Here is a 27,819-nt window from a genome sequence, read left to right on the forward strand (position 1 = left end):
CTACCGGCTCTTCCATGTGCTCCAGCAGTGTATTTGCCTCCTCGGAGTCTGGCGCCATACACTGTAGAGGTTCATTGTTCTGCCTCAACAGGTACTGCAGTCCAATCAGTTCACCTGAAAATGCAAAACCAATGAGACCACAGAGACAGAGAAAGAACTATGGGCATAAACATACAACATTACATATGAATACCTGTGAACTTTGCGGGTGGTGTAAAAGAAGGAATCAGCTTCCTGCCAAAAACCTTCTCATAATCGGTATTCACACTGTGAGCCAGCTCGCCCGAGTATGTGCGCAGGCCAGAGGCCTCTGCCTCCAGAGGCCTCTGCCTCCAGAGCAGCTGCTGCCCTGTTGTGGTTCCAGCGATGAAGCCCATCTAGGAGGTAGATCTGGAAGTTGAGCGAGTTTGCACTGTTTCCTAAAGTAAATACAAAAAACATCAGAATGGAATAAGGGAGAGTATTTGTGTTAAACATAAACATTATTGAGTTGCACGTACCTGGAATGAACCGGTGTAAGTGACAGTGGAATGACTCCAAAGATGTGGAGCCTCTGGCACAGCGCAGTGTCTGCAGTTGGATTCCTCCCTTGGTGATGGTGCCTGTCTGGGTGTACAGTGCCACACCAGGTGGGTCCTGAATGCACTTCGCATGTCTCTTCTGAACACGCCAGATGTGCTGCATTCTGATGGGGTCCAGAAGAGGAACACCAAGGGCATCCTTACCCCTGTCACTGATGAGCTCACTGATGAGCTGGTCCAACAGCCGGATGGTTTGCTCTTCTCCACGAGTCCTCCTCCTGCAGTGCAGCTCCAACTCTTCTTTTTTAATGTGCCGATCCAGCTGCTTCTCCGTCAGAGCGACCAGGCCTTGCTCCTTTAGCTGTGCTCTTTTTGCCTCTCTCAGCTTGTTCACATCAGCAGCATCCCACTCAAATATACATGCTGACATGCGAGCCATGAAAGTGGGGTAGAGCTGGTGTGCATCAGTGGTGCATCCCACAGCCAAGCGCCGCATAAAGTGCCAGATGTCGAGGCGCACAATCAAGTCAGGCCATCCACCAAATCTGGCCTTCAGCTTGGTCTCACCCACATCCTTGCAGCAGCCACAGTCCACATAGAGAGCAACAGGAGACTCTACACCTGCAGCTTTATACCTGCGATAAATAATGATCAAAAATAATGAAATGTTCATCATCAAACAATAGTAAATTACAATGACAAATTGTAAATAGTAAATTCTAAACTAAGGACAAGTTTAATTTCATGTAGCTGCAAATGTATTACAGGAAACATACCTGTCTACCAAGCCAGCTGCCATGAGATCCAAACCTGGTCCCTCACCAGCAGTCATGACACTGATGAGCACTTGACCCATCTCGTTGCCGACTGATGTCAGCCACTGTGCAGTGCCTTTTGCCGGACCCGAGAGCTTTTTGGTGATCTAAAACAAACATATGTATTAAACACCTTCAGTGGTTGTATTGCATGATTATAGAGCTTATGCGTGTGATGTCTTAAAAAATAATTTAGTGGCTATGTCTGCAATGTAATTCTTGTGTTATTCCTTCCCTACTGTTTAATTGTTTGTTAATTTGAGGTTCCATTTCTATTTAAATTTAAATAGAAAAACAATCAGCATAAATTAAAGATGTACCTTTCTGGTGGAATCCAGTTTTAAGATGGATCCATAAGTGGAGGTGATACTAGCCTTGATATCCTCCAGCCTGAACAGGATGTCTTGGCTGTACACCACTGAAAGCCACTTATAGCTGGGAATTGCCACAGGTTGGGGAGGCTCTTCAAATGTTGACGGCATCAGGCAACTTTTGCTGGTAAAAGAAGCACACTCGCTGGTATACCGCGCCACCCTTTTCATCCACTCTTCACTGTGGTTCTCTTTCAATTGGCCAATCAGTCGGACAGGGCCATTCCCCAGACCACGTTCCCGTAGGAGGCGTATCACCCTGATGTCACAGGCATATCTGTAATAATAAATAAATCATGTATACATGGATAAACAACTGACAAAATCACCTATAAATGCAACATACCGGCGAGTAAGAATGACCCTAAACTCAGAGCGGTGGGCCATGTCCAGCTGCTGAAGTATTTCCCTATTCCAAGACAGGTAGCTGCGGCGGCACTTGGAGCAAATCAGAGTCTCTGTGACCATGTTGTAAAAGCGGTCAATGTCAAGGACCTGACACACCCGCCTGTGAAGACCTCCACTACTCAGAGGGCTTTTACAGGCTGGGTCCGCACACAGCAGCCTGACTTTCCACAGCCTATAAGGCATCCACAGCAGCATAGGATGGGCAAAAAATCTGGCTGATGTTGGTGCCTGGTGGTAAATAAGGGATGGCTGAGGAGGGAAATACCACAATTGGAGATGGTCCTGGAGCTCCAACTTCCCACGAGCACCAACTCTGAACAATGCTGTGGAGACCCATTGCTGATCCTCCAGGGGCATGCTTTTAGGCCACAGGAGAGGAAGTTCAGCAGAGTGCCCAGGCTGAAATGCACTCTGTAGACACAGAGAAGGACAGGTCAAAATAAATAAATAATAATAATTAAAAAAATTAACCAAACTTAGTAACAAGTGAAAAGTTTTACCACATTCACTCCAAAACTCTGACCCTCTGCTGGCCGATGCCGTTGTTTTGGAGGCGTTAATGGAGGAGCGAGAAAGAACGATTCCTCACTTGGAGGCTGTTGTGGAGAGATGGTTTGAGGAGGACCACCTGCTGGCACTGGAGCCTCACACACACTGGCAGCTGCATTTGTAGCAGTGGCTGAATGAGTCTAAAAATACAAGATTAAAAAATGGTGTCATTAGTAGCAAAGAAATAGAAAATATTGATTACTTACATGAGCTTTCCGTCCAACATTGACATTTGGCTTTGCACTGTCCACATGCTTTCCACCAAATCTGGGCCTTTCAAACTTTAAAGAGAATTATTAATATGACAATCGTGAACCATTTTAAAACACATGCCTTCATATGCACCGAAGCAAGGGTGAGCTTGGGCCTTTTCACCGGACTTGCTGGTGTAGAGACACCTGCGGGACGCTCTACTGGAGCAGTGGGTGGGAGCTGAAATATGAAAAGAATAAAAAAATATTTCTTTTATGAATTTTCACACAAATTCTCACATAAAGCTGTAAAATCTACATACCATTAGGGAGCTACATGCACCACTGGTTGATTGGTCTGCACTGCTTGTGGGTCTAGATGAGGCTGTTGGCACTTGCTGCTGCATAACAAAAATGTATAAAACAGTGCATATACAGTGGGGGAAAAAAAGTATTTGACCAAAATCCAAAAGAAAGTCTATGGGAAACTGACCAAATACTTTTTTTCCCCACTGTATACTGTAGAATTCCCAAGAAAGACAGATGACAGATGACTTAGAAGATGGACACAGTCACCAGTGATTTAAAGAAAGCACAATACTACTGTTCTATTCTATAGAACTAGTAATAGTTAATAGTATAAACAATAACGTATGAGAATCCCTTTCATGCAAATGACGTGACAAATTCAGATGTGTGTTGTTTTATTTAGTTATTAGTGGTAGTTAGTTTTAACCTTATGACCTTCTTTTACCTGCTACGCCATTTCCTCTGCTGCGGAGCAGACCTGTTGCCAAACCAACCCAGACAGAAACAACAGAAATTGTCCAAGAATACATTAATGTTAAGACATACCACATCTTTATATTGTGTGCAGATTGCATCAGCTGTAGTTAAGCTGAAAGAGGCCAAAGTAGCCTACCTTATGAGGATGAAATCCACACAAACACCTCTGTGGCTGGGAGAAAAGTGTCTGCTGGCCTCTCAGCTGCATAGGGCACTTCTCTATCTGTAAACAAACCAAATGATGCCACTTACTTATATTTAAGTTCTTGTTTGATGCTCATACATATTGAAAATATAATAAGTCTACTTTTTGATACTTTTCCTACATACCTTCTGATACAGACTGTACCACCTCTTTTGCCTTGGAGCAGGTCGGTTGCCTGCATCTGATGGCCAGACACCAGTGGAGGCAAAAGACCTGAGCCGCTTCAGCCACTCAGTGTCGTCCATAGCCTTGTGGCTTTTAAATTGTTGTTTGGACATTTTCTGTAATGACAGTTAAGCAGTTTTTATCATGTTATAGTGTAATTACGTTAAGTTGTCATGGCAAGGGCCCGAAATGAAGATTACACAGACATGCATCAAACATGTATGCAACAAATGATATGTAACACACCAGCTCAATCCTGTCAATAACTCTAGCAGACCAGTCAAACACTATTAGATCTATATTGTATTCTATTATTCATTATTATTATTCATGTTTTTACTGTTTTGTTACCATAGATTGTATGGCTATAGCTTTGATAGTCTATCAAAAAAAAAGGCGGATTATTTTGGCGCAAAAGTGCGCTATTTGCCTACAAATAAACCATAAACAATTTTGTGCGCTTGGATGAATATGACATCAACACATGCTCAATTGTATTTGGTGACAGGGTAGAGTGTTACATTTTTCATCTACTTAATATTAAGCTACGTAGCTACTGTAGCAGTAAGTACTGCTCGTAGTAGTGCGCAGTGCGCACCTACGGTAAAAGTTTGTATACAACATTGGCTGATCGACAATACAAAAAGTGCTTTTAGCGGCAGAAAACGGGCTAGCTAAGTCCTACACGAAAATAGACAGAAAGGAATAGTTCTTACCGAAATCGTGACGAGCAGAAGGAGTAAGAAGGATGCGTTCGGCGTTCTACATTCAGAGAATCAGCATCAGAGGCAGCCTCAGCATCCAACATCATTTAAATGACCGTGCCGGGCCGAGTAGGCGGGATAAAGTCGGCTCGCCCTGCGATTGGGCAGCAAATAATGGACGCCTCTAGATGATAGGCTATTGAATTATTGACCCGCCTGCCTGATTGGCCAAGGAAAGATTGAATCTCAAAGGTGATTGGTCGCCATATACAGTCGTACCCCCGTCGGGTAGAGCCAGCCGGGCAAGCGTCATTAACCCTTTATAGGGTAAGTGACTACTTTTGGTCATCTCTGCACACTTTACACATGGCCTCTGCTGCACATCAGTAATGTAAAGAAGCGCGCGGTCCTCACTCAGCCAATCAGAGGAGATCACCCGACAGCACAGATCCCACCTCCGTGGCATTTGACCAAGAAAACTTTCTGTTTTCTCTGAAGTCTGACAAAAAACGAAGTCTGGCTAAATGCATGGTACATTTCAATCAAGTAAATACGGTAACTTTGTTTACAGTCATTTTGTTTTACCACTGAAGGGCAAGGAACCAAATATGGCAACTTAGCTCACATTGATTTTCTGCGTGATATTGAAACATTGTGAAAAATGTTACAACAGAGCTAGACTTGTGTTATGTCCCCCAACAACACTCTTGAGTTGAATTATTAATTGAAAAGTATTTCAATGAGTGCCACACTTCATCTAGTACGTCTACGCCTGAGCTCAACTGAAGGGGAAGCGCTCGGATGCATCTACTGTACGCAACTGGGATGCAGAAGGAGAGAGACTCAATGGACTTGTTCATTGAGTCTATGCTAGTGAAATGGTGATTGTGAACATGCCAAGAGTTGTGCATTTCAGAAACCAAAAGTGAAACATTCAGATCGGGATTTGTACCTTTACCCCGCTTGTAGGCCAGACTGCATTCAGGAAGTTAACTTTCATTCTTGCGCCTTGAATTGCTAGGCCATTCTAAGCATAAAGAAGACTCTTTTTTTTCTGCTCTTGAGTTTCTTTGGTATAGTTCCTCTGATAAGAATTCATGGTTTCTGTAGTGTAGTGGTAATCACATTCGCCTAACACGTGAAAGGTCCCCGGTTCGAAACTGGGCAGAAACATTTTCGTAGGCATTTGGCTGCGACTTGGCGCTGGTAATCTGAAAGGCCTTGATGCAGTGAGGGAAAGGATATTCTGCAAAGACTTTGATGGGCCCCAAGCTTGCTCTGTCTCTGATCATCACAGGCAATCCAATGCAATAGAAAAATAACAGGGAGATTCCTAGCAAACTGGACAAGGATCATCAGAACATTCAAAGATTTGGGCGTCTGTCTATGTGATTACTTGTCACCAAAAACCGATGAGGAGATTCCAAGCAAGCTTAACGCCTCATGAAATACATGTCCTTCCGAGTAACGCTGATCCAATAGCCAACGCACATGAAAGGCTCTGGCATAATGCTCTACTGTGAGCAACAAGATCTCTGTGTCAGGAGTGGGATTTGAACCCACGCCTCCATTCGGAGACCAGAAGTCCCCTTGCTTGGGAAAGCCTTCACCTTGAGTCTGGCGCCTTAGACCGCTCGGCCATCCTGACAGCTTACACTGCTTTTGGCATTGGAATTTGCACATTTTGTGAAGTACTAGGATTGAAGCCAATTAACAGCACAAGCAGCAGCTGTGCATCTCAGAAGGTCGTTACAAACATCCTTTTGACTAGAAAATATGGTTTCTACATAGTCAATTTAAGCACAGCCAGATGCTCCAGCTACTGTCTCCAGGTGATTTGATCCTTGCTGACAAGGGATTTATCATTCATCCTTTGCTTCCTTCTGGAGTACACCTTAATATCCCCCCATTCCTGAAAGAGAAGGGACAGTATACCCCTGCGGAAGTCCAGGCTTGCAGGAAGATCGCAAGATCACGTATTCATGTGGAGAGAGTGAACGAGAGAATAAAGAATTTTCAGATACTGGACCACATCCCTCAACAGTTTCGTCATATCAGCACAAAGCTCTTTCAGGTGTGCTCAATGCTTGTTAACTTTCAAGAACCTATGATCGCTGAAATTGCAGAGAATTGGAATCCAGAGTAATATAGTATAGCTTGCAAGAAATTTCAAAACTTCACGTTAGATCAAAACATTCTAAGGATCTTATAGTTTAAAATGTCTTATTTTAGTTTTACAATTTCTGTGTAATTCCTGGGCCAAATCACATGAAACAAAAAGTGTCACAATGTTCAAAGTCCTCTCTTCCATCACATGTGGACTGTGGTATAAATGTGTCTAAAAGTGGTGACCATATTGAAAAACATGTGCGTGATGTTGGTCATTAGGAAGAACTTTCACCCATAAGAATGATGTGGCAGATTTGTGAATCAGGGAAAATTATGGGACATTTCTTTCAAAAGCAGTTTTTCTCCCATAGAAACGTATTGGCCCTGCCCTCCAACTGAAATAAAATCTTACATGAACACAACCCATTAGTAAGATGTTTAACTCACCCCAGGTTTCAGAAATCAAACAAAAAAATAACAATGACGGTAGCTTTTCTCAGTTTAATAAGGCAACATAGTTTGTGAACATTGTGAATTTGTATTTAACTGTTGTAACAATGTCACGTTCAAAAGATCAACTAATCAATCTCTTGTTTCTGTCTTACTGTTGAAAAACATGCAGCATCTTGTTAAAATAAAGTCAATAAGTTTATCCATGTTTGGTGTCCATGTACTGTCTTGCACTATCCGAATAATAGCGATGTCTTTTGTTGTCCAAACAACAAAATGGCAGGCAGACTTGTTTAGTATGTGCAGTTGGCCTGATCATAGTAGGGATGGTCCTCCTTGAGTTTGAATAATTGCTGGTCACCGTGCTTCTGGAACTCTGATCATCATAATCATAAAAAAAATGAACTTGAGTACAATAGACAGTGTTGGGGAGTAACTAAATACATGTATTTAGAATACTCATTTTGAGTAACTATATTCTGGTAAAGTTTCACTTTCATTTGAGAGTATTTAGAATAGTTACTTTCCAATTATCAGGGGAATACTTCCCAGTCTTAATCATTACATTTAAAGCTCCATATTGCACATTAAGAACTTTTAATGTTCACATGTTTTTCCTCCTAAAATAAAATGAATATTTAAACGGCATATAAAGTTCAAATAGTGCACATGTGCGTCACATGATGCCGTATCTGCTGCTCATGTGCATTTGCCAAGAGAGTTTGTGAGTTCCTAATTAATGGTAATTGGTGTTCCAACAATCGTAGTCTTAATTTTTTTTAATTATACGCCATACTTACACATGAATATAATGACAATCAATGTCAAAGTATTCAAAGTATTCAACATACAGTACCTACCCTCACTAGACAAAGTAGCGGAATACATTATATAATACATTTCAAGTATTCACGATTCATTAACTGCATACAATTTCAAAGTATTCTCCCCAACACTGACAACAGATACATGTGTAGTGCAACATGTTTTTGTTCATGTGTTCAGCTACCCAAACAGAAATCTTTAGACATGTTGATGGCCTCTTCAATGGTCATATCTCGGGAGGTGAATGGACACTTTATCTCCAGAATCTCAGGCGCAAGTCGCATCGCTTCCAGCTGACGGGCAAGAGCTGGAAGTTGATGTGTGTAGTTGTGTGTGGCGGGCCGATGTATGATGCCATCTGGACTGGCCCCCAAAACTCCACTTGGATGCAGCCACACACCTGAAATAACACAAACAAATGGATTGCCAATCGTACATGTACATATCTTACCATTGATTATCTGTATTACTGTACAGCTCATTTAATAATGTTTAAATTAGCATGATCAGTTAGAAAATATATTACTTACCAGTCTCTTCAACAACTGCATCTCCAAAAGAGCAATACTTTGCCCGTGCAACAGCTTCGTTGTTAGTACCCCACATGATTGCATCTTTCTTTGACAGATTGTATGAGCACATGATTTTCTTGAAGAGGGATGGTGGAAACCTAAGACACAGACAGATAGATAGATAGACAGATAGACAGATAGACAGATAGATAGATAGACAGATAGAGATAGATAGATAGAATATATAAGTTACCTGTGTAGGGTACAAGGGTTTATTAATCAATTAATTTGTATATTAATTAATTAATTGGTTGTAGATTAGCCTTAAGATTTAACGGGGCACCAGTTCGACAAGCGAACAAAATAAAAGTAAGAATAGGAGGCTAAACTACAGATTTATCTGAAGGAAATGAGGTCTTGGACGTACACATGGACCCTTATTCTGGAATAATAAACACAGACATTACCAAAGCAAACTGTGGTTTATGGAGGTTTAATGATCAAAATCAATTAACAGACGGCATTAAATATTAAAGTGCAAACAGAATAACTTGGAACCTTAACAGGATGAATAATCAGATAAAATGTTCTAAAATTGTATCTGAAAGTCAGTAAGGTGGTTAGAGGTTATGTGAGTCTTATTGAGCCAGGTCTATGAGATGCGCTTACGACCGTGAGAGAAAGGCTTTCCACTCCAACTGTGGTCCGGCTTCCAAAGTCCTGGTGTCCGACGGCCTGTGGTTTCTCTCGGATGGCTATCTCAGCTGAGGCAGGCGAGGCTGGGGTCTCTCTCTCCAGCTCCTCGGGGCCTTGGGGTTTGGATTGACCAGCTAGACTCAAATTGGTTTCGCTGAAAGCTCAGCGATCAAAAATGTTGTTGTCTTGTAGGAAAAATGCAAATGTTCTTAAAAGAAGTAACTGGTAGTTACAAATCACGTCAAACGACGGGCTCAAACTTAAAGTTCTTGTGGTGCATCTGAGACAAAGGAGAGGTCAGAGTTCAGCGGGGGATGTCATCCGGCCGTCTCTCCTTCTCCAACCCTCTCAGAAGCGCGTTTTAAAAAGAAGAGGAAGAGTTCTGGCTATCTCTGCTTCCTTTATACCAAGGGGGCGGCCCCTTCTTCTCCGTGGATTCGACCAATCGATTCAGTCCGTAACTCGATATGACGATCCCAAGTGGGAATGTCTTTGGGAGAGAATTCAAGAAATACATTTCTATTGCGATAAACACATTAACAACTTCACAACTTTCCAAACAACATTTGGACAGTATGTTTGTACATTGCATCTTTGTTCACCTGGGGAAGAATTCATCATTAGAACAGATTGGTTGAGTTCATTCTCACTGTCCATGAATTAAAGAATTGGATTATTACTCAAATCAGAAGTTTGAGATTCAGTCTTTAGTCCAATTCGAAGGTCAATAGAGAGTTCTCCTCTCTGGTTTTGAAGGTTACAGGATAGATCGTCACAGTCTTAATTTTGTCCTGAACCGCCATTCACAAGACAGGAAGTGAAAACCATAAAATGGTCTGGGTCTTGAAGTGGGGGTTTTTGGTCATCTCTGGAATGCGGTAACCACGGTGAAGAGGGCAATAGGTCACCCACATGCTACACCTGTTCCTTCTCAAAGCTGCCAATGCTGAACCAAAATTTGATGCGGTCAATCGATTTTTTCTCACCAGTGCCCAGAGGTGATTGTCTCTTTGTCCAGCAGTAAGTTGTGCCACCTGCAATACAAAAACTGCACATATTATCCTTGTTGTGATGCAGGTGTCCCTTTTGTTATGATCTGCTGTTAAGACCCCTTAAGGTCTTTTCAGAAGGGTTATGTACTAGGAAATCTGCTTATCAGACAACATTAAAAACATCTTTGTTGGTAAATTATATATAGAGGGTGTTTTAATGCCGGGGGACCACTGTACCTGCAAATGTAAACATGAATCATGTGTGCCTTGTCTGAAACCTACAAATGTACCAACCTGCTGTATTTGTTCAGGCGTCATTGCCATTTTGTCTTTGAGCCATTGGATTTTGTTCGTAGACTCCAAATAACTGTCTGAGAGCAACAAGTCCTCCACACATGGGACATCAAGCTGTGGGACTGCAGGTTCAGGGGACAACATCCAGTGCATCGCTAATATAGAAAGAAACAGTAGTTCTGTTGATTTGTTTTAATACTCTTATAAATAACATGGTAATTGTACTTTGGTAGACCTACAATTACCATGTTATATTTCAATACTTCACGCAATAATGTACAATATTATATTGTATATTATTACATGAAGTATTGGAAATACCAAGTATATAAAAGGGGTCTAGGGTAGTGGATCCACAGCTGCGGGGCTTCCCCACCACCCTAACAGGGGAGTGGGGGGGGGGGGGGTATGTGCAAAATGCATTGTACTTACATATAGATAGGTCCTCTTGTCTGGCGTTTAATCTGTTATGTGCATGTACATGCACATAACAGATGGTCCACTTAAAATCTTAAACATTACAAATAGACAAACAATAATAATAAGACAATAATAAAATACAAACATATAATGGGACATAAACAATACAATACAACAAAAAAACATCAACAATGCAGATAAAACAGGACAACTGACAACTTAATTCATGGTAACCTGAAAAACGACCAAGTTCTTTCAACTTGTCACAGAGAAAGGTGACATCGGAACACTCAACAGGTCTTGATGTTGCCCTAACATACAATACTTATTGTTAGAACATCTGTACATACTACACTTGACTGACATGTGGACACACAGAATATGCTTACATATGCAACACATGCTTCAATCCCATTGTGTATCACCTGTAATTTGACAACTTTGGTGGGGCTGGAAACAGCTCTTCCATGGTTAGTGTCTGTGTTGGTGGGGCACTTTTGGGTCGCTGAATCCATGATGCTTTGATGTCCGTTTTGCTGACATTCTTGTATCTAGCATTATAAAAATATAGACATGGGTGACACATACAGTATATATACAGGCATTACGTACTTACCCGAACAATAAAACAGAAGCCCATTGACACAATCACAATTGCTGTCTTCAACAATGTAGTTATCACCAAGCGTAATCTACAATGCGAAAAGGTTATCGTATAAAATACTACAAAACATATTTCTATTTACAATGTATGAACTTACATTTACACGATAACTCCGGTCCCGCATACTAGCTTGAACACGGCCCTGCACCTTTCTCATCTCCTCTTCATATTCAAACTTCAGGACATGGCCAGAGTTCACAGCTAGTTCCGACCGCTCACTCAATTTTTTCGTCCCAGAGACGAAATTTGTCCAAAACAATATAGAAAAAGCCATCAAGAAGTGGGCGATCTCAGAACAGTACAACCGGCGCGTGTTGTTTGTTTGTATCCGCGGGCGGAAATCTCGCAAAATCTCGCACTTCCGCTTTCCAGCCCTATTGTCCAAAATTCAGCCCCTCTCCCTCTAAATAGCTAATAGATCAGAATCTAAAGCTGCGACTCTGTCAGACGCTCGGTAGGCTACTTGGCTTTCTGGTGGTCAGAACGAGACGGGACGAAAATATTCAAATAGACCCAAGTATGATGTGTAACATACTTGAAAAGTGTGTTAAAAGATTAATGTCATCAATCCATCAAAGCAGAAAAGCAAAGACACCTGATCCGACAGGGGACACGTTTCACCTGTCCCAGAACGTACGGCAGGCCTTACTTTAGAATCTGTGGCCAAAAAGCAATGACAATCCCGTGCAGGACACCCAGAAGGCTCCGAAAACGGACCTGACCACTGTCAGAGCCCGTTTGACCCCTTTAACGTTGGAGTAGGTTAAATTCGCTCGTACCCACCACTCGTCCAATAGTCCCAAAGCACATATTGTAATTTGAGGGTTGAATCTTCAAAGAAGAGTGTTTTATGTGTAGAAAGACAAGGTCAAATCGCACCGATGAGCGTTATGCCAAGCCGCTTGCTTTTTCTCTCCCGCGCCTTGACCTTTGACCCCAGGGGCACCATTTTCGGGGTAGAGAATGTCATTAGGGCCCTGTACCATAAACCAGTGTTTGATTTTACCTAGGACCCCCATGAGAGTTAATTGGCTGTTGTCAAAACAGGCTTTGGAGATGGGGTCAGGGGCAAGTCCTCTAACACCATCTCCATTATGACTTGAACAGCAGAGAGGATTTTGTTCTACTTGGTTTTGAACGCTTTCGCCACAATATGTTATTAAGGGTCATGAGACGAGCGCGTGGGTATAGGTTTGGTGTCTGTCGGGCGTATCGTTTTCAAACGGCGGCGCTTTTTCGCTCGCCATTTTCATGATTTAGGAGTGTGTTAAAGGGTCAAATAAAGTGCGAATAGCACAAAATTCAGCCCCTCTCCCTCTAAATAGCTAATAGATCAGATTCTAAAGCGCTGACTCTGTCGGACGCTCGGTTGGCTACTTGGCTTTCTGGTGGTCAGAACGAGACGGGACGAAAATATTCTAATAGACCCAAGTATGTTGTGTAACATACTTGAAAAGTGTGTCAAAATATGAATTTCATCAATCCTTCAGAGCAGAAAAGCAAAGACACCTGATCCCACCGGGGACACGTTTCACCTGTCCCAGAACGTATGGCAGGCCTCAAAATGCAAGTTCTTACTGGACTTTTTATAGAAGCAACTCCTGAAGCACATATTATATTTGGAGAGTTGAATCTTCAAATAAGAGTGTTTTTTGGGGAGAATAGCATTGTCAAATCCCACTGATGAGCACTACCCAGAGGAAAATTTTCTGGCTCAAGTTTGTCTTTTTTTAAACTCAGGAGACAACATTGAGTCTCTCATTTTGATCTCAAACTAGTTTCAGATTTGTCTGATTAATTTCTTGTTTGTTTCTCCTAAAATTCACTAGGAGCAATAAGGGAGAAAACAAAATAAGCTCTATTAGAGACATAGGTGAGAAATTGTTGCTGTTGCTCATATTGGTCCACCATGGAGCCATTAAAGAGTGCTATAATAAAAGAGATACAATGGAGAAATAATACTGTTTAAAATAATCACACATAAAATTATCAACAAAGGCCTTTATTTAAAAACTTGGCAACAAGAAAATCACTTTTTTTTGGCCTATACAGTGCACCCTTTTTCTACATCATTAAAAAAAAAAAAAGACAGTTTGTGCGCATTGCACGGATCATCGCTGTAAGAGACCACATGGCAATGTCCAGCTGCTAGACAGTGAGCTAAACATTTTATGCCAAGATCAACGTCCTGGACGCCTTAGAGGAGTATAAGAGTAATTTCTCCTGCCTCTGCACAATGGAAGGCACGCCGCACTATCGCGCTGTTAAAAGGAATAGGCCATCGTTTTTCCATACTGAGAAATGTTCTTACCTTAGCTTTGACAAGTTCTTTAGGACCTGTCTGATCTTCCTCCGTGCCTTCAGTCACGTAAACACAGCGCAGACGGCGTTAGCATTTAACCTCTCCCTCTCTCCTCTATAGCTCCAAAACAGGTCAAGATAGAAGCTACCAAGCTCTTCCATGTTTTCCCTATTTAAATATGGTTACGTGAAGTGTTCCACTACAAAGTATAATTACACAAAATTAAACAATGTGGATTTTCTAAACGGGTAGAAGGGGGAACTATATTGCAAGACATAATAATACCAGGAGTAGTTCGAAATCCGCGCAGTAATATCTTCACTTCACTGTGCGGATGCCAAACTACTCCTACTTTGTAGTGTAACTTTGATTTGTTACAATTTAACACATCACAAATAGAGCCAGACTGATCGGGTTATTAAAATCGGGTTGCTAAAATGAGGGATGCCATTAAGAAATACTTCCAATTCAACTGCTGGCTTTCTGCTTGTCCGAAAAAGGAATTTTCCAGCTCAGAGTTCAATCTCCTAGGACGAATGAGACGCCCCATTATTTTAGTATGTTCTGGTCGGTAACATGGTGTACCGTTTCAACATCTTTGTATATATTTATTTTAATGATTAACGTTGGGGCGTTCTTTGGCTTGGCGGAACTAAAGTTAACCCTGGAGACACGTTTCCACAGGGACGCGAGTAGGTGACGGACTGTAGTTTATTTTATTACCGTATAAGAACGAACTACCTGCAGCGTAGTCCCAAGGTCTTAAATGGTAAAAAAAAAAAAAAAAATGTATGCAAAAACGTACTATATTTCCTGTGCATGGGTCTTACCATTGTCATTTGATTTTAGCGATGTTTCTTGTCAAGTATACTAGTTCCTAAGTAAATCCGTGCGCAAGTTTATACTCTGATTTTCTCTAGCTGTATTTTATTTATTATTTTCTTTAAATGACCTAATATTACATATGTAATTGGCCTACAATGGCATTAAAAGGGTATTAATATTAAACTCTTGAATTTAATGTTACCAAACCTGGAGATACACTGTCTTTTCATGATAACCATCACAACTGCTTATGATTGATCTGTTCAATTTACGTGTTTCATTATTCTTGACAAAAAAAATTGGTACGTAATAATCGACTTACCTGAGTTGCTGCTCATTTGACACGCGCCTCCTTGGAGTTGAACCTGTACAAATGCCTGTATTTTACACACGAGTTGCAATGAGGGAATAAATAAGTGTACACATAATACTTGGAGAATAATGTAACATTAAAGGAAAAAAATGGAAGTATCCTTAAATCATTGCCTACATTAATTGTGTAATATCTTGCCTAATCTTTTTTTTTTCTTTCTAATTCATAGATATCCAAAACAAGCTTTGAAAAAAATGACACACAAGCAGCCTGATCCTCGGTGGAGAAGAAAAGTAAAGTCTGAAGAACAGGCATCGAAGAGATACAGGAAAAAGGTAATCTATAACGGCAGTTCCCACCCTGTTTTGGGATTAGTGGTACCAGTTTTGGAGAGTAACTAAATACATTAAATACAATACTAAAATATGTATTCAGAATACTAATTTTGTGTAACTGTATTCAGGTACAAATACTATCTCATTTGAGAGTATTTCATAGTTGCTTCTCAAATGCCAAAGGAAATACATTGCAATATTCATAGTCGTAAAATTAGAAGCTAAACATTCATTAAAATCCATCCATCCATTTTCTTCCGCTTTATCCGGGGCCGGGTCGCGGGGGCAGCAGTCTCAGCAGAGATGCCCAGACTTCCCGGTCCACACACACCTCCTCCAGCTGTTCTGGGGGGACCCCGAGACAACACCACACCAGCTCGGAGACATAGTCCCACCAGCGTGTCCTGGGTCTTCCACTAGGCCATGTCCCACTAGGACAAGCATTTTTACATTAAAATGTAAAAAAAAATACTGATTATCCGACTTTCGTACTAAAATAAACCTTTTTAAACCGCCTTAACATAATGCCCATGCGAGTCATGTGAACTGTGATCTGATTGGTCAAACGTAATAGTTGGTTCTGTATATTTTGAATCACTCAGCATATTTATTCAAAAATATAATGCAACTCAAGGTGATAGTATTCCGAATACAGTACAATACACTGATTTGGCAAAGTAGCTGAATACTACAAAAGTATTCAGAGTGTTCTGTAACTGAATACAATTTCAAACTATTCTCTCCAACACTGGTGGTACTCATTTTGGTATTTTGTCCTTGAATGTATGATCCTGGACTACACTATGTTTTAGACAGAATGATCTTAATATCTCCCTATCTCTTAATTGTATTTCTATTCATAAATGTGGATTATTAATATAATCTTTCATTTTTCCCTGTAGCAAGCCATTCAATCACAGGAATCTACAGGTACATTTAAAAAACAAATTATTGTGTAGCCTCACTGTACTATGATATTTATTTATTTTTGTATATATAATTCTTAGACTCTACAGATGAGGAACAACTTGTGGAAGCAGCAGCACATGAGGCTTCAACTACTACTGAGGATGGTGAAGATGACTTCCCTGCAGAGTCTTCAACGGAGTCACCCATCCCTTCGTCCGAGACTGAATCCATGAGCACACCGGATCACCAGACAGAATATGCAGAGAATGAGCAACACTTTGATGACCCTTTTGTCTATGAGGACACCTCTGAGTGTGATTCACAGGAGGATGGGGAATTTAGTGCCTGTGAGGACTCCAAAAATGGCCCCCTTTATACCAATGCACCAATGTCTATTGCGGAAAGCCTTATTCTCATTATGACATTTGCCACCAGACACAAATTAACAGGAAAGGCATTGAATGACTTGATCAAACTTATTAGTGTACACTGTCCTCCTGATGTACAGACTGAATGCCTTCAAAATCTACAGAAATTTAAAGAGTTTTTTGATAGTTCATCATCTTCCTCTTTGCTGTTGCACAAATATTGTAGTGTTTGTTTTGTTTCAATGGAAAGTTCAGACCCAAATTGCAAGTCCTGTGCAGCTGATCTAACAAAAGAAGGTGCCACCTCCCATTTTATTGAAGTTTCTATCGAAGCACAACTAAGATCATTGTTTGCTAAAGATGGGTTTGAGGAAGAGCTTATGTTTAGGTTCAAAAGACAGAAAAAAAGGTATGACACAATAGAGGACATTTATGATGGTGAGATTTATCAGAAGCTTGTACAATGTAATGGGCCTCTTTCTGATCCCAAAAATATTTCTCTTACCTGGAACACAGACGGAATACCCATCTTCAAGTCATCTAAGTTTTCAGTTTGGCCTTTTTATTGTGTTATAAATGAATTGAGCTTTGTTCAACGCACAAAACGAGAGAATATGATCTTTGCAGGACTTTGGTTTGGGGATTCTAAGCCTTCTATGCTAACATTTCTGGAACCTCTGGTGGGAACTCTGAACAAGTTACAAGAAGATGGAACTACAGTGAAATTTGCAGGAGCACAGTTGCCCTTTACATGCAAGGTTTTCACTATTGCAGGAACGTGTGATTTACCGGCTAAGTCTATGGTGCTTAACACAGTTCAATTCAATGGAAGGTTTGGATGCCAAAAATGTGAACAGCCGGGGAAAACTGTAAAAACAGGAGAGAGAGGCCATGTACATGCGTTTCCTTTTCAAACTGACGACCCAAAAGGCCCTCCTCGCACCCACAACAGCTTCATAGAACATGCTAAAGTAGCATATGAGTCCGATAGCGTTGTCCAAGGAGTGAAAGGACCCACGTATCTAAGCAGACTAAAGAGCTATGATCTAGTGCTCGGCACAGCTATAGACTACATGCACTGTGTATTATTAGGAGTTATGCGAACACTGATGTTTCTGTGGTTTTCCACTGAGTTTTCTCGCTGTGATTTTAGTATGGCAAGGTCAGTCAAAGAAGTTGATAAAAGAATGAATGAAATTCGTCCAACATTTTTCATAAGATTTCCACGTTCAGTGTTCTCTCATCGAATGTTCTTCAAAGCATCGGAGTATCGGTCAATTTTGTTGTATTTTGGACCTGCTGTATTTCGTGGAATTCTATTGGACCTCTATTACAACCACTTCCTGCTTCTTAGTGAGGCCGTCTTCATTCTACTTATGGAAACTATAACACCTGCACAAGTAGATCACGCTGAAAGACTGCTGTGGAATTTTTGTTCACAAATTAATGTCCTTTACGGTGAACGATATATGACGGCCACAATGCATCTGCTTGTTCATTTAGCAGATGGTGTAAGACATCTTGGTCCTCTATGGACACATTCTTGCTTTCATTTTGAGGACAAAAATGGCCACTTGCTCCGACTTATACATGGCACCCAAAATATTCCAATTCAAATGGTGAGGGCTGTGAAAATTGTACAAAATCTTCCCTGTATCACACAAACCATTAAGCTTAATAGTCTTGCAGCAGATTTCTTGGCTAAAATGATTGGTGATAGTGGTTATCAAAGAAATTCTGCCAAGAGTGTGTCAATGACTGGGGCATCATACAGTCTATGCCTAAATGCTGATCTTCTGCACCTTCTGCAACAGACTATAGGGGAGCATTGTATTGTCAAGGCTTTTAACAGGGCACAAATAGGAAAAACACTTTACACTTCCAAAAAGTATGTAAAAGCCAAGCGGAGAAATAATTGTACAGTGTTATTTAAGGACGGGGCTCAGATTAAATATGGGCAGATTGAACTATTGTTTTTGTACAATGAAATACATCTTGCAATTGTCAATGAATTCTCTGTTACTGGTAGAAACCTGTTACATGACACTCAGACAGGTGGAACATGCTTTCATATTGTCAGTCTAATGGAGATGCCTGTAAAAAGAACAGTTGTTTCCCTTGAAAATATTTTGGGCAAGTTAATGTTTATTGATCTGTCCTCAATGCCTGGCATTGTCTTTGTTGCACATTTCCCAAACAAACTTGAAAGGGACCTCTAAAATGATTATTGCTGTGTTCTCAATAAATTGCAAATTAATGGACATGATTTTCTGGGTGACTAATTGTTTTAAGATATTTTCAATATGGTTTGAGCAACACATTTCTAAAATGTTCTGATATGACTGAAAACGGATATATCACTACTTAAAGAGCAACTAGACACCAGATCAACTTATTTTTTGCTGATAAACTGCTTAAATGGATGTTGAAATTGTATTGTCTACATGTTACTGTCTATATTATTATTAGACATTTTAGGGGTAACTAACAAAACCATCCTTTTGTGCCTAAAAACGAGTGGTTTGTTAATTCACAAACTACATTTACTCCATTTGAATGTTGTGATTGGCTACTGAGGTAGAAGTTCACATCATCAGCTCTGCCACACATGCATGTCTGAGCACCTAAGAGCAACGCTCCTTTTAGCTGCTTTTTCAAATAAGAGAGCTGAGTAAGGCTGGTAACTGATATTAGATCTTTAAACGTTCACACACTTTATTCCTGATATCATCTGACATCTCTAAGTCTTAGTTCCAAACGATTTGAAATCAAAATATCTGCATGCCTAACACCATGACCAAGGATATCGGCATGAGACTATTTTGAGTTCAGTCTGAAATCTCACCGGTTTCTTTCCATGAGACCAAATTAAGAAGTAGACAGGAGTGACATTGAGACTAGGTTAAGGTAAAAGTGAGATCTTTGTCATATCTCCACTGGAGTCCAAACTGAGCTTTTGTTGGCCTTGTTGCTCGGAGAAAAAGATGAGAAACAGGAGCAATACGCTTAAGACTTATACAAGGCTCAAAATGGTTTCAAGTTTGTCTAGGAGCCAAACTTGAAACCATTTTGAGATCTCTTTTCTGTATTCTCTTTCCTCTGGGAGGGCCCAGGCGGATCTGTTGAGTAAGGGTTTAACCTTCATTCCTCGACCGGACGCGTTTAACAGGGAACAGTTGAGGAAGGATCTGTTCTGTTACCATAGGAGAATAAAACTGGCTGAATACTTTCAGGAAACCGACGGGGAGATTGTCCAGTTTGTCAACCCGTCAACTTGGGAACCCTCGTGGGAACAACTCGAAATAGAGACCAAAACTTTGATTCGAAAAGATGTGGAGTGTTTGAACAATTTCATGCCTGGTTTCACGCCGTTCAGTGAACAGGATAAAAAGTACGCAGCTGTGGTGAAATCTTTGATAGACAATGTCAATATTATTATTAAACCAGCCGATAAAGGCTCTAAGATTGTCATCATGGATAAATCTCAATATCTTTTAGAAGCAAACAGACAACTGTCTAATTTGACCTACTATAAACCGATACCACAAAGTCTGCAACAGGCAACCTCACAGAAAGTGAGGAGCATCGTTCTGCACCTCCACAGGGAAAAATTCATCTCTGCTAAACAGAGGAATTTTCTCCTGGGTTCCCCTGAACCACGGCAACGGCAATTTTATTTGCTGCCAAAGATTCATAAAGATCCCAAGTCCTGGACTGTTCCCTTTAAAGTGCCTATGTAACAGGGTTATGGTTCATGGTATATCCTGGAGAATTGGCGCTGGCCGTAGTTCTTGTTGGTTTGCTCGTTGGTCATACCTGGCAGTGTCTTTGGGTTGTCTGTCTTGTTTTGGCAAGTGTATTTTATTTTGGTTGTTGCCCCGTGTGTCACGTCCTGTCCCAGGCCAGTCCTATATATGGGGGCTCTGCTCTCAGGCTCTCAGGCTCTGCTCTCAGGCTCTGCTCTCAGGCTCTCAGGCTCTGCTCTCAGGCTCTCAGGCTCTCAGGCTCTGCTCTCAGGCTCTGCTCTCAGGCTCTGCTCTCAGGCTCTCAGGCTCTGCTCTCAGGCTCTCAGGCTCTGCTCTCAGGCTCTCAGGCTCTGCTCTCAGGCTCTGCTCTCAGGCTCTGCTCTCAGGCTCTCAGGCTCTGCTCTCAGGCTCTCAGGCTCTCAGGCTCTGCTCTCAGGCTCTGCTCTCAGGCTCTGCTCTCAGGCTCTGCTCTCAGGCTCTCAGGCTCTCAGGCTCTGCTCTCAGGCTCTGCTCTCAGGCTCTCAGGCTCTCAGGCTCTCAGGCTCTGCTCTCAGGCTCTGCTCTCAGGCTCTGCTCTCAGGCTCTCAGGCTCTGCTCTCAGGCTCTGCTCTCAGGCTCTGCTCTCAGGCTCTGCTCTCAGGCTCTGCTCTCAGGCTCTGCTCTCAGGCTCTGCTCTCAGGCTCTGCTCTCAGGCTCTCAGGCTCTCAGGCTCTGCTCTCAGGCTCTGCTCTCAGGCTCTGCTCTCAGGCTCTGCTCTCAGGCTCTCAGGCTCTCAGGCTCTGCTCTCAGGCTCTCAGGCTCTCAGGCTCTCAGGCTCTCAGGCTCTCAGGCTCTCAGGCTCTGCTCTCAGGCTCTGCTCTCAGGCTCTGCTCTCAGGCTCTGCTCTCAGGCTCTGCTCTCAGGCTCTGCTCTCAGGCTCTGCTCTCAGGCTCTCAGGCTCTCAGGCTCTGCTCTCAGGCTCTGCTCTCAGGCTCTCAGGCTCTCAGGCTCTCAGGCTCTGCTCTCAGGCTCTGCTCTCAGGCTCTGCTCTCAGGCTCTCAGGCTCTGCTCTCAGGCTCTGCTCTCAGGCTCTGCTCTCAGGCTCTGCTCTCAGGCTCTGCTCTCAGGCTCTGCTCTCAGGCTCTGCTCTCAGGCTCTGCTCTCAGGCTCTCAGGCTCTCAGGCTCTGCTCTCAGGCTCTGCTCTCAGGCTCTGCTCTCAGGCTCTGCTCTCAGGCTCTGCTCTCAGGCTCTGCTCTCAGGCTCTGCTCTCAGGCTCTGCTCTCAGGCTCTCAGGCTCTCAGGCTCTGCTCTCAGGCTCTGCTCTCAGGCTCTGCTCTCAGGCTCTGCTCTCAGGCTCTCAGGCTCTCAGGCTCTGCTCTCAGGCTCTCAGGCTCTGCTCTCAGGCTCTCAGGCTCTGCTCTCAGGCTCTCAGGCTCTCAGGCTCTGCTCTCAGGCTCTGCTCTCAGGCTCTCAGGCTCTCAGGCTCTGCTCTCAGGCTCTGCTCTCAGGCTCTGCTCTCAGGCTCTGCTCTCAGGCTCTCAGGCTCTCAGGCTCTGCTCTCAGGCTCTGCTCTCAGGCTCTCAGGCTCTGCTCTCAGGCTCTGCTCTCAGGCTCTCAGGCTCTGCTCTCAGGCTCTGCTCTCAGGCTCTGCTCTCAGGCTCGGCTCTCAGGCTCTGCTCTCAGGCTCTCAGGCTCTGCTCTCAGGCTCTGCTCTCAGGCTCTCAGGCTCTGCTCTCAGGCTCTGCTCTCAGGCTCTGCTCTCAGGCTCTGCTCTCAGGCTCTGCTCTCAGGCTCTCAGGCTCTGCTCTCAGGCTCTGCTCTCAGGCTCTGCTCTCAGGCTCTCAGGCTCTGCTCTCAGGCTCTGCTCTCAGGCTCTGCTCTCAGGCTCTCAGGCTCTGCTCTCAGGCTCTCAGGCTCTGCTCTCAGGCTCTGCTCTCAGGCTCTGCTCTCAGGCTCTCAGGCTCTGCTCTCAGGCTCTGCTCTCAGGCTCTCAGGCTCTCAGGCTCTCAGGCTCTGCTCTCAGGCTCTGCTCTCAGGCTCTGCTCTCAGGCTCTGCTCTCAGGCTCTGCTCTCAGGCTCTGCTCTCAGGCTCTCAGGCTCGGCTCTCAGGCTCGGCTCTCAGGCTCTCAGGCTCTGCTCTCAGGCTCTCAGGCTCGGCTCTCAGGCTCTCAGGCTCTGCTCTCAGGCTCTGCTCTCAGGCTCTGCTCTCAGGCTCTGCTCTCAGGCTCGGCTCTCAGGCTCGGCTCTCAGGCTCTCAGGCTCTGCTCTCAGGCTCTGCTCTCAGGCTCGGCTCTCAGGCTCTCAGGCTCTGCTCTCAGGCTCTGCTCTCAGGCTCTCAGGCTCTGCTCTCAGGCTCTCAGGCTCTGCTCTCAGGCTCTCAGGCTCTGCTCTCAGGCTCTGCTCTCAGGCTCTGCTCTCAGGCTCTCAGGCTCTGCTCTCAGGCTCTGCTCTCAGGCTCTGCTCTCAGGCTCTCAGGCTCTGCTCTCAGGCTCTCAGGCTCTGCTCTCAGGCTCTCAGGCTCTCAGGCTCTGCTCTCAGGCTCTGCTCTCAGGCTCTCAGGCTCTCAGGCTCTCAGGCTCTGCTCTCAGGCTCTGCTCTCAGGCTCTGCTCTCAGGCTCTGCTCTCAGGCTCTGCTCTCAGGCTCTGCTCTCAGGCTCTCAGGCTCTGCTCTCAGGCTCTCAGGCTCTCAGGCTCTGCTCTCAGGCTCTGCTCTCAGGCTCTCAGGCTCTGCTCTCAGGCTCTCAGGCTCTGCTCTCAGGCTCTCAGGCTCTGCTCTCAGGCTCTGCTCTCAGGCTCTGCTCTCAGGCTCTCAGGCTCTGCTCTCAGGCTCTCAGGCTCTCAGGCTCTGCTCTCAGGCTCTGCTCTCAGGCTCTGCTCTCAGGCTCTCAGGCTCTCAGGCTCTGCTCTCAGGCTCTGCTCTCAGGCTCTCAGGCTCTCAGGCTCTCAGGCTCTGCTCTCAGGCTCTGCTCTCAGGCTCTGCTCTCAGGCTCTCAGGCTCTGCTCTCAGGCTCTGCTCTCAGGCTCTGCTCTCAGGCTCTGCTCTCAGGCTCTGCTCTCAGGCTCTGCTCTCAGGCTCTGCTCTCAGGCTCTGCTCTCAGGCTCTCAGGCTCTCAGGCTCTGCTCTCAGGCTCTGCTCTCAGGCTCTGCTCTCAGGCTCTCAGGCTCTCAGGCTCTGCTCTCAGGCTCTCAGGCTCTCAGGCTCTCAGGCTCTCAGGCTCTCAGGCTCTCAGGCTCTGCTCTCAGGCTCTGCTCTCAGGCTCTGCTCTCAGGCTCTGCTCTCAGGCTCTGCTCTCAGGCTCTCAGGCTCTCAGGCTCTGCTCTCAGGCTCTGCTCTCAGGCTCTCAGGCTCTCAGGCTCTGCTCTCAGGCTCTGCTCTCAGGCTCTGCTCTCAGGCTCTCAGGCTCTGCTCTCAGGCTCTCAGGCTCTGCTCTCAGGCTCTGCTCTCAGGCTCTGCTCTCAGGCTCTGCTCTCAGGCTCTGCTCTCAGGCTCTGCTCTCAGGCTCTGCTCTCAGGCTCTGCTCTCAGGCTCTGCTCTCAGGCTCTGCTCTCAGGCTCTCAGGCTCTCAGGCTCTGCTCTCAGGCTCTGCTCTCAGGCTCTGCTCTCAGGCTCTGCTCTCAGGCTCTGCTCTCAGGCTCTCAGGCTCTCAGGCTCTGCTCTCAGGCTCTGCTCTCAGGCTCTGCTCTCAGGCTCTGCTCTCAGGCTCTCAGGCTCTCAGGCTCTGCTCTCAGGCTCTGCTCTCAGGCTCTCAGGCTCTGCTCTCAGGCTCTGCTCTCAGGCTCTGCTCTCAGGCTCTGCTCTCAGGCTCTCAGGCTCTCAGGCTCTCAGGCTCTGCTCTCAGGCTCTCAGGCTCTCAGGCTCTCAGGCTCTGCTCTCAGGCTCTGCTCTCAGGCTCTCAGGCTCTGCTCTCAGGCTCTGCTCTCAGGCTCTGCTCTCAGGCTCTCAGGCTCTGCTCTCAGGCTCTGCTCTCAGGCTCTGCTCTCAGGCTCTCAGGCTCTGCTCTCAGGCTCTGCTCTCAGGCTCTGCTCTCAGGCTCTCAGGCTCTGCTCTCAGGCTCTCAGGCTCTGCTCTCAGGCTCTGCTCTCAGGCTCTGCTCTCAGGCTCTGCTCTCAGGCTCTGCTCTCAGGCTCTCAGGCTCTCAGGCTCTCAGGCTCTGCTCTCAGGCTCTCAGGCTCTCAGGCTCTCAGGCTCTGCTCTCAGGCTCTGCTCTCAGGCTCTCAGGCTCTCAGGCTCTGCTCTCAGGCTCTGCTCTCAGGCTCTGCTCTCAGGCTCTCAGGCTCTCAGGCTCTCAGGCTCTGCTCTCAGGCTCTCAGGCTCTGCTCTCAGGCTCTCAGGCTCTGCTCTCAGGCTCTGCTCTCAGGCTCTGCTCTCAGGCTCTCAGGCTCTGCTCTCAGGCTCTGCTCTCAGGCTCTCAGGCTCTGCTCTCAGGCTCTGCTCTCAGGCTCTCAGGCTCTCAGGCTCTCAGGCTCTGCTCTCAGGCTCTGCTCTCAGGCTCTCAGGCTCTGCTCTCAGGCTCTGCTCTCAGGCTCGGCTCTCAGGCTCTGCTCTCAGGCTCTCAGGCTCTGCTCTCAGGCTCTGCTCTCAGGCTCTCAGGCTCTGCTCTCAGGCTCTGCTCTCAGGCTCTCAGGCTCTGCTCTCAGGCTCTCAGGCTCTGCTCTCAGGCTCTCAGGCTCTGCTCTCAGGCTCTGCTCTCAGGCTCTCAGGCTCTCAGGCTCTCAGGCTCTGCTCTCAGGCTCTGCTCTCAGGCTCTGCTCTCAGGCTCTGCTCTCAGGCTCTGCTCTCAGGCTCTGCTCTCAGGCTCTGCTCTCAGGCTCTGCTCTCAGGCTCTCAGGCTCTGCTCTCAGGCTCTCAGGCTCTGCTCTCAGGCTCTCAGGCTCTGCTCTCAGGCTCTCAGGCTCTGCTCTCAGGCTCTCAGGCTCTGCTCTCAGGCTCTCAGGCTCGGCTCTCAGGCTCTCAGGCTCTGCTCTCAGGCTCTGCTCTCAGGCTCTGCTCTCAGGCTCTGCTCTCAGGCTCTGCTCTCAGGCTCTGCTCTCAGGCTCTCAGGCTCTCAGGCTCTGCTCTCAGGCTCTGCTCTCAGGCTCTCAGGCTCTCAGGCTCTCAGGCTCTGCTCTCAGGCTCTGCTCTCAGGCTCTGCTCTCAGGCTCTGCTCTCAGGCTCTCAGGCTCTGCTCTCAGGCTCTGCTCTCAGGCTCTCAGGCTCTGCTCTCAGGCTCTCAGGCTCTCAGGCTCTGCTCTCAGGCTCTGCTCTCAGGCTCTGCTCTCAGGCTCTGCTCTCAGGCTCTGCTCTCAGGCTCTGCTCTCAGGCTCTCAGGCTCTGCTCTCAGGCTCTCAGGCTCTGCTCTCAGGCTCTGCTCTCAGGCTCTCAGGCTCTCAGGCTCTCAGGCTCTGCTCTCAGGCTCTGCTCTCAGGCTCTGCTCTCAGGCTCTCAGGCTCTCAGGCTCTCAGGCTCTGCTCTCAGGCTCTGCTCTCAGGCTCTGCTCTCAGGCTCTGCTCTCAGGCTCTGCTCTCAGGCTCTGCTCTCAGGCTCTCAGGCTCTCAGGCTCTGCTCTCAGGCTCTCAGGCTCTGCTCTCAGGCTCTGCTCTCAGGCTCTCAGGCTCTGCTCTCAGGCTCTAAGGGAAATTAAGGAGCTTTTGGGCAGGCCTGTTGCCAGTGCACTGAAAACCGACTGGTCTTTTGAAGAATAAGAACACCAAAACCTAACCCTAACCCTAACCCTTCCTGGGCCTGTGCGTTGTATGGAGCGCAGGAGATCGTGAAGACCCACGTGTCTTTCCCTCCAGCAGGGAAACTTAACCGAGTAGCGTTGCTTGGCGCGGCTGCTCCGGAGCGGTTTCCCTGTCGGGCTGCGGAGGGAGCGGTCTGGTGGAGCGGGAGAAGCGACGGTCTGTCGCAGCGGACCCCGTCTCCTTTACCCCGAGGCGCTCCGGGAGGCACCGCCTGGCGGGGCTGGCCCGGAGCGCTGACACGGGACGGATGGCTCTCATGTGGAGGGGATGCGGACTGGGGGGGCGGAGGAGGCGGCGCTGTGCCGGCGCTGGCCTCTGCTCCTTTACCCTGAGGCGCTCCGGTGTGCACCGCCTGGCGGGGCTGGCCCGGTGCGCTGACAAGGGACAGTCCGCTCCTCTCGAAAGCCCGTGGAGGGGGCTAGACACCGAGCTACGAGCGGGGGTTTGGGGCTCTACGCAGCAGGCACTGACTGCCGTGTTAGACCCTAAACTGCTGTCCACCAGGGAGGCACTGTTCGCAGAGCTGGCCCTGAGTGACACAGCACCGCTCCGGGCTATGGGTCTACGGGGGTCAGGGCCCCCCCCCCCCCCCCCCCTCCCCCCGCACATTTTCAAGACGAGAGACGACCTACAGCAGCGCCCTTATTAGACCCTGGCTGGGATACCTAGCGGTGTGAACGAACAGCCGGTGGATTGAGGAGGGCGGTGAGTATACAGCCCCCCAGGTTCCGACTATAGGACAGCACTATGGGTGTGGCGGTCCAGGGCATCAGGACCTTAAATGTAGCCCAATTTTCTATGGGGCTTAGCCCCGCCCATGCAACAGCACATATGCATTACGCACGCTTTTAATCTGGCTCTACAAAACCCCTTTAAACCTTCTAAAAAATGTTATCCCCTGGTCCAATAAGGGCTCAGGCCGTGGATAATTCACACATTTTTTCCCCAAAGATGGACATGGTTATTTTGGGTCACCTGAGGAGCCCTTTCTTTTGGGGATTCTCCCCAACATTGAGGGCCCCTCCAAACCAGGGATTTAACTGGAAGGCAACGTTCAACCGGGGCTGGTCCAGTGAACCTTGGAGGTCTTTTGTTGGGAGCATTCTTTGGGATGGGAGAAGCAATGTTCAGACATGGCTAGGCTCTCATTCCCTCTACCTGACCGAAATCCGGAAGGCAATGCTTTGTCATGGCTGGTCTGGACCTAGGAAAGGAAGGAGTGCTTTCACTTGGACCGATGGAGGCCCTCACAAGACTCCAGGATAAACTATGCTTCCCGTCATAAATTATAAGTCCCTCAATCAAATCCCAAATCTACTTAGACCCATCCCAGCCTCCCTAACTCCCTATAACTTCCGCCTTTTAGATAGATTCTCCGTTAATTTCGTTGTAAAATCCTAAGAAATCTCCAATATTAGACGATTGTTTCTCAAACCAAAAACTCGTTAGAAATAAGAAAAGACTCTCAGAAACCAGAATAATCATTTATTTACACTTAAAAATTGGAACAAAACTCTGGCTAAAAAATAATAAATAAATAAAATAATTTTAAATTCTCTATTTTCTTACAATTTATTACTTACCTTTTTATATGGAATTAAAACTTTGAATCTCGATTACCTAAACCACTTACCTCACTT

General features: G+C 45.7%; 1 protein-coding gene across 1 annotated transcript; it reads right to left on the minus strand.

Annotated features, from left to right (window-relative positions):
* Positions 1-249: 249 nt before the first annotated feature.
* LOC306959949 (uncharacterized protein) lies at positions 250-27,314 on the minus strand (the record flags this gene model as incomplete). The annotated part of the gene is made up of 7 exons (XM_079552204.1): positions 250-419; positions 501-1,156; positions 1,298-1,443; positions 1,657-1,984; positions 2,054-2,287; positions 26,167-26,597; positions 27,258-27,314. The coding sequence occupies 7 exons, from the start codon at positions 27,312-27,314 to the stop codon at positions 250-252; spliced, it is 2,022 nt and encodes a 673-aa protein (XP_079408330.1).
* Positions 27,315-27,819: the final 505 nt, after the last annotated feature.

This window comes from Gobius niger (genome assembly GCF_951799975.1).
Source record: "Gobius niger genome assembly, chromosome: 2".
Classification (NCBI taxonomy): domain Eukaryota; kingdom Metazoa; phylum Chordata; class Actinopteri; order Gobiiformes; family Gobiidae; genus Gobius; species Gobius niger.